The sequence below is a fragment of the Cygnus atratus genome, chromosome Z (assembly GCF_013377495.2).
Source record: "Cygnus atratus isolate AKBS03 ecotype Queensland, Australia chromosome Z, CAtr_DNAZoo_HiC_assembly, whole genome shotgun sequence".
Lineage (NCBI taxonomy): Eukaryota > Metazoa > Chordata > Aves > Anseriformes > Anatidae > Cygnus > Cygnus atratus.
The window spans coordinates 11566039-11579319 of NC_066396.1; the positions used below are offsets into that span (position 1 = coordinate 11566039).

A 13281-nucleotide genomic window follows, 5' to 3' on the forward strand; every position below is an offset into this window, starting at 1 on the left:
TCTTTACTATCAGTGATTTTCCCCAGCATGTAACTCAAATCTCCCTTGTTGCAATTATCCATCACTACTTATCCAATTGCCAGTGGCCATAGAGACTCTTCCTTTCTGAAACATCCTTTTACATATTCACATTCTTATCTGGTCTACCCTCAGGCTTTTCTTCTGTATAAACCCAGTTCATGATTATTATTATTATTTTTAACCCTCTGAATATTCCTCCTGCTCTCCCTGGGCTTTCTTCAATTCCTCCACAGTGGGTTGAATGCCAAGGACTGTCACTCAGCCAAGTGAAAGTATCATTTCAAGTACCTAGTATGTTGGACTTTTCTATTTTACAAGGACCTGGAGATACTTGATCATATTCAGTTAAATCTTCAGCTCTTCTGCAGAACTATTACAGAGCCGGTCATTCTCCACCTTCTCTTTCTGCAGTTGTTTATATTTGCACAGGAAAGGCAATTTTGTGCTTATCATTCTGGTAGCATGGGCTATTAATTCAGACCAATTCAACAAGATACTTTAGAATTTCAGTCCCATCCTCAAGCATAAATTCACGCTTTATTCAAGGTATCATGTGCTGGATCTACTGCAAAGTTCCAGGATTAAATCGTGCTAACAGCAGTGTGTAAGTCATCTGAAAATAGTTCAGAAAATCTATGCACACTAGTAAAGGTAAAAGTCCAAATATGATAACAGTGAAGTAGTCAGCAGCAATGACAGGAACACATCAAAAATGTATTTGTCTAACTTGTGGATAAGAAACATCTATAAGCACACTGGGTTCAGAATTCAAGACACTGATTGCCTGTTCAAATGTTTTACCTAAACTCTGTTTTGAAGAGAAATAGTTAAAAGACAGATAACGTTTACCCTGGCTCGATACACAGAGGTAGATTTCACATGAAATAATGGAGCTAATTTCTCTCCCAACAAGGAGTTAAAACCTTAGTAGAAAGATTTTTTATAATATTTGTTCAAAAATAAGTGCTAATTCAGTAAAATGGAAAAAGGAGAGGAAAAGAAAACCTCAGAGAACATTTGCAGGCAGCAGACTTAATTGAGGGATTGTTTAATTTATCAGACTGGAGTGGGAGAGGCATCTTTATTACAGCGTAAGCCTCCTCTACCATCAGGATTTACTAAATATGAAAGCATGCAGAAAGGCTTAAGAACAACAAGTAGCTATGAGCAGCAACCAAACAGATTCAGATCAGAAATAGGATATAGATTTATAAAAAGCAAGAGTGTTTAAACATTGAAACACACATCGAGGAAGCCAGTGAGACAGTCACTTTTCTTCAGTGCCTCCAAATGAAAGATGAACGCCTGTTACGGTGTGAGCTTCAGTCACATGTAAACTACAGGGGTCCATACAAGGGTAAGAAACCCGCCTGTCTGTCATGAAGCAGAAGCTGGACTAGGTGGACTGATGTTTTCATCTAGCTTTAAACTCTGTGTATCGTTCTTTGAAAACAGCTCTGCCCAAACATGGATTCATCTAACTCAGCTCAACTGAGAAACAAATATTCTCATACCGACACCGAAGAAATTGGCAAAAGGAATAAAACAAAGCATCAAAGAAACGTTTTTAGAGTGAGGCATGAGGATAGAAATGAATGTAGCAGATGCTAGTAATACGTAATCACATGTAAAGTATATTAATTATCTGTATATATGGATCAAAAAGCAGAGAAAAATTAAAATGAGCAATATGTTAAAACGTTAAAGGTAACACGAAAGAAATTAAAAAATTAAGTTGCAAGTGAAAGAACAACAGAAGGAAGGCTAAGTGAGGGATATTAAACTGATAAACAGGATAAAGAGCTAATGGGCTGAACAAACAGAAAATATACAAGTTGTTCATACCAAGCTTATCCCAACTAATTTGTCCTCCTAACTTCAATTAATCATGATTACTCCTACCCCTGGGAGTGTCTGCAGTTTACTGCTGGATTTTTTCAGTCATTTTTACACACCAAAACACACTAGCCACCCTTATTCATTTAAAAAGGCTTCTTCACTTTGTCATTGCTGCAGCACTGACAAGAAGAATAACTTCACCAGACTTCACACAGAGAAGTGTCCAGCTCAGGTTTACTGTTGCTTTGCTTTACTTCTGGGCTTGCTGGGCTCTTGATGAAGATGGGGAGGCCAACAAAGTTTATGCTGATGCTTACTTCACAACAAACAGCACAACTAACAGAAGCTGTATGCCTCAGCTGGACTTAGAGCAATCAAGGTATTAATAAACTCAATCCAACCATGCCGTTTACTGTGTGCAGCTGCTGCTATTTTGCATAGCCTGGTCTTCACGGTCTGTCTGCTTCTGCTCCTGCCACGTCCACTGGAATAACTCAAGTGGTGTACATCAAGCCTAATGGTCCTTAACAATATATAAAAGGACTTATTTTAAGCAATAGTTTCTCATATTCACAATTTACTAGAGTTTAAGTAGCATGTGATATTTCATCCTTTAATTTTAAAGACTAGCATAATGTGAAGACAGACATGCAGAATTGTTGAAGACGACATTAAAGTTTAAACATTTTTTTAGGACCACAATTCAAGATAATTTTTTTTTAAAGAAAGGATTTGGGCTGCAGGTTGACACAGTTAAGCAATATCTTTTTAATGTGTATATTTAATAAACAGATGCCTACCAAGTAAACAGATGATAGGATGTTGTTACACTGCACTGGCTAACTCATCAGTGGCCAAGTGCAATGGTGTTTGTTTTCTTACCTCCTGCGTGCCTGCCTCGGGGTCCGTCATTGCAATCACAGAGAAATCCCCATATCTGTCTCCATTGGCATCAATGGACACCTGCCCTGCAATGCCTAAAGAATGGCATGTGAGGAATTAGAAAATTAATTAGTTAAAATACTGAGCCTTTCCAAGGAAAACAAGAAAACAGTGGACAGGTTTTTACAGACTGATATGACAGGAAATCTCATCAGTCTCCCAGCATTTTTGTTGGCATTCCAAAAGAAATTGTAATTTCAACTCGGTGTCTGCATTCCTGAATTCTTAACATTTCTCCTTTTTAAATATCAAATGTGTGAGACTGTTTGGGGAGCATGTGAGAAAAACCTAATGCAGAAAGCCACCACGCATGAAATACATTTAATGTGGACTATTTACAGACAGCCTAGCCCTGAACTATCTGACGATGCACTGATAAGGATAACCCAGCTCGTGTGCTGCAAGGAATGCAGGGGCATAGCCCTGTGCTCTGCAGACTTGACAGGGTTGGTGCATCCATAGAGCCAGTCCACAGTTGTTTCCATCTGATGGGATGCTGGAGGGAGTGAAGACAGGAGACACCATGTGCATTACATCTGCATTAAATCCTGCATTCATTTTCATAGGATTAACGTCCCGATATGTTTGTGTTTTATAGTTTTAGACCCCCAGCTCACTTCCTTCCTTTACAAGTTTGAGGGAAAGATTTGATATTCCCTTAGGCCAGCTGCCAATCTTGCTCAGACTTTGACAACATTCAGTCTCCTAAAACTACCCTAATTGACAGATCGTGGCATCATCCCAAGCAGCCCTTCAAAGGATGAAATCACTTTCAAAATTCTATACGTGAAATCATGTCTGATTCCTGGTGATTTCAGTATTTGTTTTTGATAACGAGGAACAAATTAAACATCTGTTACGTATTTTGCATGTCTTAAAACAGCATCTCTGCCTTCAACTGTCTGTATTCTAGGAAACTTTTAGGGAAACTTGGAATCACAGACTCATAGGATAACTCTGGTCTGAATGGACTTCAGGAGGTCTCTAGTCCAGCCTCCAGCTCAGAGCAGGGTCAGCTAGGAGGTCAGAATGGGCTCAGGGCTCTACTTGGTTTTGGGAACCTCCAAAGATGGAGACTGCACAGCCTCTCTGAGACAGCCTGTTCCAGTGTTTAACTGTCACAATGAAAAATTTTCACAGAGAAAAAACATCGTGCAAGAACACAAATACATTTAATGTGGGTTATTTAAAGAGATTCCTTTCACGGAAGAAAAATACTTCCTTATATTCAGTCTGACCCTCTTGTTTCAGTGTATGCCCTTGCCTATGAAGAGCACAGCTCCAACTTATTGCTGTGTGGGGTGACGAAGTTGTTGGGTGACGGAGCACTGGCACGGGTTGCACAGAGAGGTTGTGCAGTCTCCCTCCTTGGAGATCTTCAAAAGCCACCTGGACACAGTCCTAAATAACCTGCTCTAGGTGGATCTGCTTGAGCAGGGAGTTGGACTAGATGACCCTTCCAACCTCAGATGTTCTGTGATTCTATGTAAATCAAACAGGCACTTGAAAACCATCAAAAAATACCTATTTACTCTGATGAAGCTCTAACCTAACTATAATAGAAACACCACAAGACTTTGTGGATATGTTTTATCACCTCAGATATTCTAAAATGCAATCCTGTGATCCGTGCCTGACACCAAATACAGCCATTCACACCAGTGCAAATCAAACAGGCATCATTTTACATCCATGCTACACCAACTACATTACTAAACCAGGCACACAGCAGTAGAGAATCAGGTTCTCAGTGACTGTTAATCAAAAGAGAGAGGTCAGGTATTCAGCCAGAGTATAAATTCCCCTCAACACACCTAACAATAATAAAAATGAAACAGATTAACACACCTCCATTTATCTTTTCTCTGTTCCCATTTAGGGATGCAAGGAATGTTTCAACCTGTTGTGCTTTTCTAAACATGCTCTGTTCAACAAAAGATTTACTGCCAAGTGTCTATTTCTTCAGTATAACAATACAGTAACCAAACAATTGCAAATTTGATTACTGCAGGATAACAGAATGGGTATAATTTGGCTACTGGATCACCAAAAGAGGCCACTATAGACAGCTGCAACATCCTTTTCTACACGACTTGGCTTCTGGATCTGACAGGAGACATTAATTGGAACAGACAGCTTCCTGGCCAAAGAAGCCAAAATTGGATTAGTAGAAGTAGGTCCTAGAACTTGCTGAAACTCAGAATTCCTATGGGATTTTTAATGGGAAACACTCATATTTTACTTTTCCATCTGCTTCAGAGTTTTAATTTTTGATATTTCCTGCAATGGTCTTCCTCAATAAATGTTTTTAGGAAATTCTGAAACAACCTTAGTAAAGAACTGTGTTTAGATTAGTGCGGAAAGATTTTATTCGGGCTCTCTTGTTGTTAGATACTTACATACAGACAATATGATGCAGATGCTGCATTCACTTCAGAGAGCAGCCTACTGGCAGAATAAAGGGATGTAATTTCCCTAAAAAACTTACAAACCACCAAGCTGAAGATGTCTTTTGAAATCAGGTTTATCCTTGTAAATTATGTCCAGCAAAGCACTGCTGCAGGTAGGAGATGGCGTACAACTTACACGGCATTTTGACCTTTTTGACTGCACCCTCACAGCTCAGCTGGAAAGAGTATCTTCAGAACAGCTGTGACAGGTTCAGCAATAACAAACTGGTTTTCACAAGTGGGGAAAGAGAACATTTTTCCTTCCTGTCTGGTTTTACAAGGCAGGTGTGAGAATCAACCACAGAACCTGCATGAAGCACATAGTACTATAAAAGAATTGCATGAGCACATCAGCTGGTGGCTTCCTGCAGCAGAAAAGTAGGCAAGAAAACACAGACAGGCTGTGCTCGAGCATCTGTTCATACACACGATAGCCAAACTGTGAGCCAAATCCTCAGATGCCAGATTCCCTCTATTAAAATAGTGTGTTTTGAGAAGCTGTGGGTGTGAAGGGAGGTAGTGGCACATTCTGCACTATTTCCAACTGATGCAGGGCTCCTTATGGGATGACTGCAATCAGCATAATTTAAAGCAATTCCTGTGTTGCCTTAAACCACTGGAGGCTATTCTCCCTTCTGTTCAGGCCACAATTTGAGAACAGAAAAGAGTTCTAGGGCTGATGTCCTTCTTGCCTTTCTCCACTATATCCAGTGGGGCATGTTTTCTTCTCTTAGACATTTCCATAGGAAATCTTGCCAATCATACACCAAACGACTAGAATATGGGACTAGAGATGATGGGAATATAATATGAAATGACAGATAATTCAATGATGTCACACTCAACACTCAGTTTCTTTATAGCAATCCCTTCCTGGCAAAAGACCTTGCATCACTTTGCATCGATGGGGTGACATTCACTTGCCAGCTGTGCCACAGAATCACAACCTACAGGGTTAAGCATAGGAAGGCACCGTGTTGCAGCCTCAGAGATAACATGCACAGCTCCTGAAAGGAGGCTGGGGGAAAATCCTTCCAATGCCCAAAAGAGCCCCGTCAAGAAAGAAAAAGAAACAACAACAAAAAATCCCAGCACCATGGCACCAGCTTGCTTTGATCCATTCCCAGTCTTTGGTGGAGGGAAAAAAAAAACAGAGAGTCAAATGGAAAAAATGAGGCAATCTCAGAGCTAGTAGATGCACATGGGTAAAGTGAGCAGCTGTAATTTTTTTTCAAAAAGAAAGAAGGAGCCTGAGAAAATTATTTGTATCCCTTTATGACACCAGTGAGGGTCATTAAATTGTTAGGAGTTTCTTAAACTGAGTAAGACCTCAAGGGTCGATGCAGAAAAAATTCAGACTGGCAAAGTATGTGAGCCAGTTCTAAAGGTATTTATAGTTACATATGGATATTTTCCTCTTATATTAGAGTGGAGTAGGCACTGGTCCTTATTCTGCACCCAACAAATAACTGATTTTTTTTTTTTGTCTCTGAAAGCTGGAATTCTACATGAACTCTTACCTTCGTAAGTTCTGTTGCGTGTTTGCTGAACAATTTTTTCCCCATCTTTCTTACTGAAACCAAACTTCAAGACTTCCTGTAAAGCTAGAGCATAAAGAAGAATAGCATCATGGAATCCTTCCACAAACATGTTCACCTAAAAAAAAAAAAAAGAAGAAAAAAAGCAATGGTAATTGACATGTGAAAAAACATCTTCCCAATTGAATTAACTGGAGGGAATCTCCAAATTAACTAAAACTAGCAGTTTCGAGAATTATGATGTCAACTGCAGGTATATGAAGGAATGTCTCTTGAAGAAAAAGCAGGGGAACAATGGTAGCTTTTGATGCATTTTTGAAACCAACTAACCACTATCTGCTATTCTGAACATTCAAATCACACTTCAATGTTGTGTCTGAATAGTTCTGCAGATAGGGAGAGAAATGTGCTGATCCCAGTTCCCATGGCCAGCTGCACAAATTCTGCAGCTGACCACTTGAGATTCTGTAAGGTGCTGAGCATCCTCATCCCACATCCCCAAGAATGTCCCCCTCCCTCTGCACAGAGGTCTTAGCACCTTGCAGGATTGGGAAGCATGTTCTGCCATGATTGTTTTGGAGAGCACAACTAGTGGATTTGCTTGTTTAATGATTACCACTTCCATTTCTGGCCCCTGCTCAGCTGAGCATCTCTCTGCTAGCAAATGAGCAAAGCAGGAAACTGCTTACCCTCTACAGTAATGTGTTCTCTGGAACTGCCAGCAGAAGTTTCCTTTCCTTTGTTTTTTTTTCAGTAAGCGACATGAACTGAATGAAATGTTGCTTTCTAACCCTAATATAAAGTGATAGCGCTGCAAACCAGCTCTGTCTCCCACAAGTCAACAGAAGCAATATGCAGCTTCTGGTCCGCATCACTGTGAGTAACAACAGTTAAAAGCAGAGTGCTGCAGGAATATTTGAGGTTTGTACACAGGAGCCTGGCGTGCTTCGGTTATGAAGAAATGAATTATTATTAGCCGACACACATGGCTTGAGCAGCACAGGTATGCTTGTTTTGTAAGCAGCAACTCACATCTCAGTCAATGCATCCTGGCTCGGTGAACAGTAATTCAGAATGAATTATCTTTTCAGCTGGAAGAATTATGTTCCTATTCACTCACAGCTTCACTACAACGGAAAAGTTCCTGATTTACTAAAACTAGCAAAGGCATAACACAGATTACACAACATTATGGGGTCTCTTATTGCTATTTCCAATGAACAATACATTTTTGTAAATATTCTCCTGGACAGAAACGTTATTTAGCTTCTCCTCCATTACAGTGTACCTAAGGAATTAAAAATGTTGGTAAATAAAGTGCTGCTCAAACTCTCACAGCTTTAATTGGACATTACAAAAAGTTGAAAGATAAAAACATGTAGACAGTTAAGTAAATAACCACTCCACCGATAAAAAGTATTACATAGCTGATTGGCTGAGCTGAACTAACCAACTCCTGGTAATGTAATTACATGCAAGACATTCCTTCATTCTTAAACCAGTTGCCAACAGTAAGGAGAATTTCAGAATTACTTACTGATAATACAAAAGTTTACATTTCTCTGACATTTAAAATTGGACTTTTAGATAAGTCCAAACTATGTTTCACTAAGAAAATGCACCACAAGTACAGGGAAAAAAAACGACAGAAGGCACAGAGCAGCTCAGCTCAGCCTGACAGCCAAGGACCAAAAGGCAGCTGCAGTTATTTTGACCTAAAGAGAAGGGACGAAAGAAAAGGTGCAAGTCTGGCTTTTGGTGGAATATCAAGAGCTGATGGACAGAGTGCACACAAGGACAGGCTTTGCCAGCGAGGGGTTTAATTTTTCAGGATTAAAAAACAAAAAACACAAAGCTCGACAAGACAGTGGATGATCAAACATGTCCTTTCTTGATGTGACACTCATTCTCTTCAGAGAGAAATGAGTCTCTCTAGCTGCTTTACCTCCCTACTGGCTGATTTACAGACTGTGGCTGGCATCAGTTGCAAGAAAAGCTATTTGTCACTTCCTTCGTCCATGGCGAAGACCTCTCAGTGTAACAGAGAAACCTTCAAATCCATTTTGTCAGCTAACTTGCTCGATCTGAAATTCACCCATGCAACCGGCCTGGAAACAAACCTTCTTGTAGAGGCTGTGGACTTGCCAGACGAGCCCTGGCAAAACTCACTTGGCGGTCTGGGAGGTTGTCACTGCAGCCACCTACCTTACCTCTTGGCCACAAGCCCTGACATTACAAAGGAAAAGTCACATCGGAAAATCATCACAAGATGATTCAGTTCCTCTCAGTTCCTCCTGCACAAAACCCCATCATTTTATCTTACGTTGTCAAGGAATGTGAAACTGGTAATCTATGCCATTTATTTTCCTAAAAGGATGTGAGTTACTAATTAGGGCTGGAAAGCAGTCCCCAGCCAAGCTTCATGTTGGACACTGGCTACTTTTCACATTATTCCAGTAACATTTTCAAGCTCAAGTTCTTGAAAGGAGATACAGAATACCATGAAGGGCATAAAATTTTGTTGCCTATCATCTTGTTTGATCATTTAGAAGTTGTCATGGTTCTACAAAGAGAACGGGCTCTAACCTAGAAGGGATACAACATTTGAGATGGGAGAAATCTTACAAAGCTAAATCACAGCTCCAGATACTTTTTAAGGGCTTGCTGTTTCTTTGTTCTATTTGTTCAGATCTCACTCAGGTTCATTTTGCAGCCCTGTTGCCTTTGACTAAAATTGCGTACAACAGATACTCTGAATAAAGACTGCAAAGTCTGTGCCAGATTGTCATCTGATACCACTCCTGACTTACTAGAACAGTGTCCCAAGTACTGCATAGTCCCAAGATTGTCCATTTTGGACAATAACTGAATATTTCTGACCTTGTGCACCTTGTTGGTAAGAAGGCTTTTCTTTATTATTCTCTTTTTTTTCTCTCTCTTTTTTTTTTTTTTTAACATAGCTTCTGTTCTACATTTATTCTAAATCTTGGCTACCAGAAATGATGAAACAGACTGACACTGAATTTTCCTCAACATGATTTTTATACTTTTTGGCCTGTATTTATTTGGTTTGTAGAATATCTGACAGTAACAGAACCATAGAGTGGCTGGAGTTGGAAGAGACCTTAAAGACCACCTAATTCCAGCCCCCTGCCATGGGCAGGGACACCTCCCACCAGACCAGGTTGCCCAAAGCCCCATCCAGCCTGGCCTTGAGCACTGCCAGGGATGGGGCAGCCACAGCTTCTCTGGGCAGCCTGTGCCAGGGCCTCACCACCCTTGGAGTGAAGAATTTCTTCCTTGTTTCTAATCTAAATCTACCCTTTTTAGTTTAAAACTAAACTGACTCCTTGTCCTATCACTCCATTTCCTGACAAAGTCAAGAACAAATACTTACAAAAAACAACCAAACAAAAAACCACTACCCAAACCTTCCTTCTCCTTTCCTGCAAGAAATATACAACCACGAGCAAAAGGGTTATAAAGGGCTAGAAGTAATGTACATTCCATGAATGTGTCAAATAAGGACCAGAATAATTGGGATGACATCTTTACAGGTTGCTTGAAGGCCTCCATGGTAACTAATAATGTGTGGTTCAACATTAGACAGGTCTCAGGACAAAACTACTCTGATTATAAAAGATAGTGAAGATCTACTTAATCTTGTAGGTAACTAACAGTTCTCTTAGTTGAGCTCTAATAAAAAGTAGATTTTTTTACAGTGGTATTTTCCATTTTGGCTTATGCTGTTTTTCTAATTAGAGCTGAGCTCCAAATGCCACAATTATAATTTGCACATCAGATCTGTTACCATGTTGCTGGCTGTGACCTCTCCTGCACACCAGAGCCACCCCACCACTGTGGGTCCTTAGGCAATGAAAGTGGCAGTAAAGAGGTTGCCAGGTTTGCTGAGCTTCTTTGGAGGCTGCAGTACAAATACGTGCAAGCTCCCGTCAAGATATATTCCCAATTACTTACACGCCCCATTCAAGGTACAATATGAGAACTACATAACTGGATAAGTATACAACTGCCTCTTATTTTCCTACCTTTCTACTCTAATTAACCATCTTCCATCAGAAAAAGGAACTCTCCATGGAAATCACATGAATAAATTTTACACATTTCAAAGTTATGGTTCCCCAAGCAGCTATAGTGTGACCACACTTTTCATATATACCAAGGTGTTAACAGCATACACAGCAATGCAAAATACTACCGACGTGGAAGACAGCCAAGCTACAGCTATGCAGGACCCATAATTTTCCATATCCTGCCCACTGACTGTTAAGTAAGGTTATTCTCTTCCATCTGGAGCTGCCCAGCTCTGAATCACAGCTATTACAGCAATTCATACCACTTCAGTGCAAGGTGAGGAGGATCGTCATTACTTTCTCTCTACTGCAAAAGCAAACAGCTGATGTTCCCCCAAATGGGTGCCTGAATCTACTTCCCAGTACACCCGCAGGGCCTTTCAAGTTGTCAAACCACAGTCCCAGGCAGAAGCAGTGAAGTCTCTCGTGTAATTGTATGAGGTGTATCCAGACTTTTTGCAAAAACTTCACCAATTTACATATTTGATGTGGATTTAAGAGTTTGTGCTAAAGCTCTGGTGAGCTAATGCATGCAAAGTCCACTGATAGAATAGAATACAGAATCATAGAGTCATTTAGGTTGGAAAAGACATCTAAGATCATCAAGTCCAAATGTTAACTCATATTTCACTCTCTTTCAGGTTAGTCCACGGGGATGCAACTTTAACCAATCAGGTTTGGAAGTCTGGTGCTATAATCACCTGAAGCTCATCTAACCTCAGGACTATGAATACTACAAGTGAACACTCATGAGGTTTAGCAATGCTGTGTTATGCTACAAAACCATAGCATGACAGTAAAAATATGGCAACAAAGTTCAAATAAAGAAACTATATTTCCAGTATATATACACCATGATGCATTTCAAACCAATCTCGTGCCAAGTTGATTCATATGCTTCACACGACTATGAACTTCTGTGGCACAGCAACACATTATATTTTCAGCAGATTTTCTCCTACCATCTCATTTTTTCACATGTCCCTATAGTCTTCTTCTAAGCAGTTGTAACTTAACTCTCAGTTCTCTCTTTTTAATCCTTCTTTAACAAGGCAATTATAATTACTGTTCTTTCTTTATTAGCTTTTCCAAGAATCCCTCACGCTGTCAACTTTTTAACATCCATTTCTGGGTGCATATCTTTGGTTTCCTCTGTTGAATGACTCACTATCCAGCAATACACTTTTCAAGTAATTTTGGAACAAGGACTTCTATCTTTTACACCATTTGCTGATGTCATATGCTTTCTTTCAAACATTGTTGCTGCTGTTGTCACTGTTACAAATACTCCTTTATGTTTGTGGGATGCCCAGTGGGCCCTCAGCAGTTCCTTGATGAGTTGTTATACTCTTGCTCTGAGCTGCACAAACCCAGAATAAGGTGCTCATGATCTCCATACAGTAGGTAATAGGAAGATACAATTGATGTGGTCTTAAGAACTATTTTTTTTAAATAAAAAAGTTAAAATATGATTGTTGCAGTCATTTCTGTTAAATTTTTGGTTTGATTAAACTCAACAAGAAACTCTGGATGAAACTGAGATGTAGACTGAGAATTTGAAGATGACAGAAAAGTATCCTTACATCTGAGCATTACCAGCAAATATGGCAAATGCATTTGAAACCAGTAATGCTCTGCCCAGTTTCAGCTTTGCAGTAGTCCTGCCACCAGATAGCATACTGCGTGTTACCATCATACCATAATTGCATGGCAGATGTGATTTCTGCATCTGTGAAACGGAAACTAAAAGAGTTCTAAATCCTGTCTATGGATAACCACTACTCCCATGTATCTGGATTGGGATTTCAAGGACTCCTAAGTACATAACAAATGCAAAGCCACAGGATTCACTCACAGCCAGCTGTTGTAAACAGCATGTCTTGGTACCTACAGATGCATGACCTGACCTGTTCCCACTGAGACTGTATCACTGTGAAACCAGTCCAGCAACTGGAAGGGAGGAGAAAGCTGTAAAATAGTTAATTAAAGCTGTATGTTTAAATAGCTACATCCTAAAAATACAGCCTGTTCTCGTGGGCAGCCAGACCAGTTCCCTGCTGGAACTGGACCTTAGCGGTTCAAAGAAACAGGAAGGGAAAGAGAAAAATAACAGAAATAACATGCCTCCTCCAGAGAAGGCCATTTCCTCAATACTTAATTCACAACTGAAAAGAATATATGGCATCACGCCAAACTCTGGGCAATGCAGATGCAATCAAGGACAGCCTCTCAATGTATTCACTGATCCCAACTCTGTGAAAATACATAAATACATAAGCTGGCACCTGCTCAAGAACACGTTAGACCAGAGCTCAGGACTTGGTTTTCCAAATGACAAATAGCCATCCCAAGCCTCATTTGTTATCTGGGGCTGGATCCCACATCACTTCTTAGAAA

At 40.1% G+C, this 13281-nt stretch overlaps 1 protein-coding gene across 2 annotated transcripts in view; it reads right to left on the reverse strand.

The window, feature by feature from the left end:
- NPR3 (natriuretic peptide receptor 3) overlaps window positions 1-13281 on the reverse strand; it is a 48155-nt gene that overhangs the window by 11361 nt on the left and 23513 nt on the right. For both annotated transcript variants that reach the window (XM_035563811.1, XM_035563810.1), the window contains exons 4-5: window positions 6773-6908; window positions 2743-2837 (exon numbers count right to left, since the gene is read on the reverse strand). In XM_035563811.1, the coding sequence (XP_035419704.1) occupies window positions 2743-2837; window positions 6773-6908 (231 nt within the window). The remainder of the gene's footprint in view (window positions 1-2742; window positions 2838-6772; window positions 6909-13281) is intronic.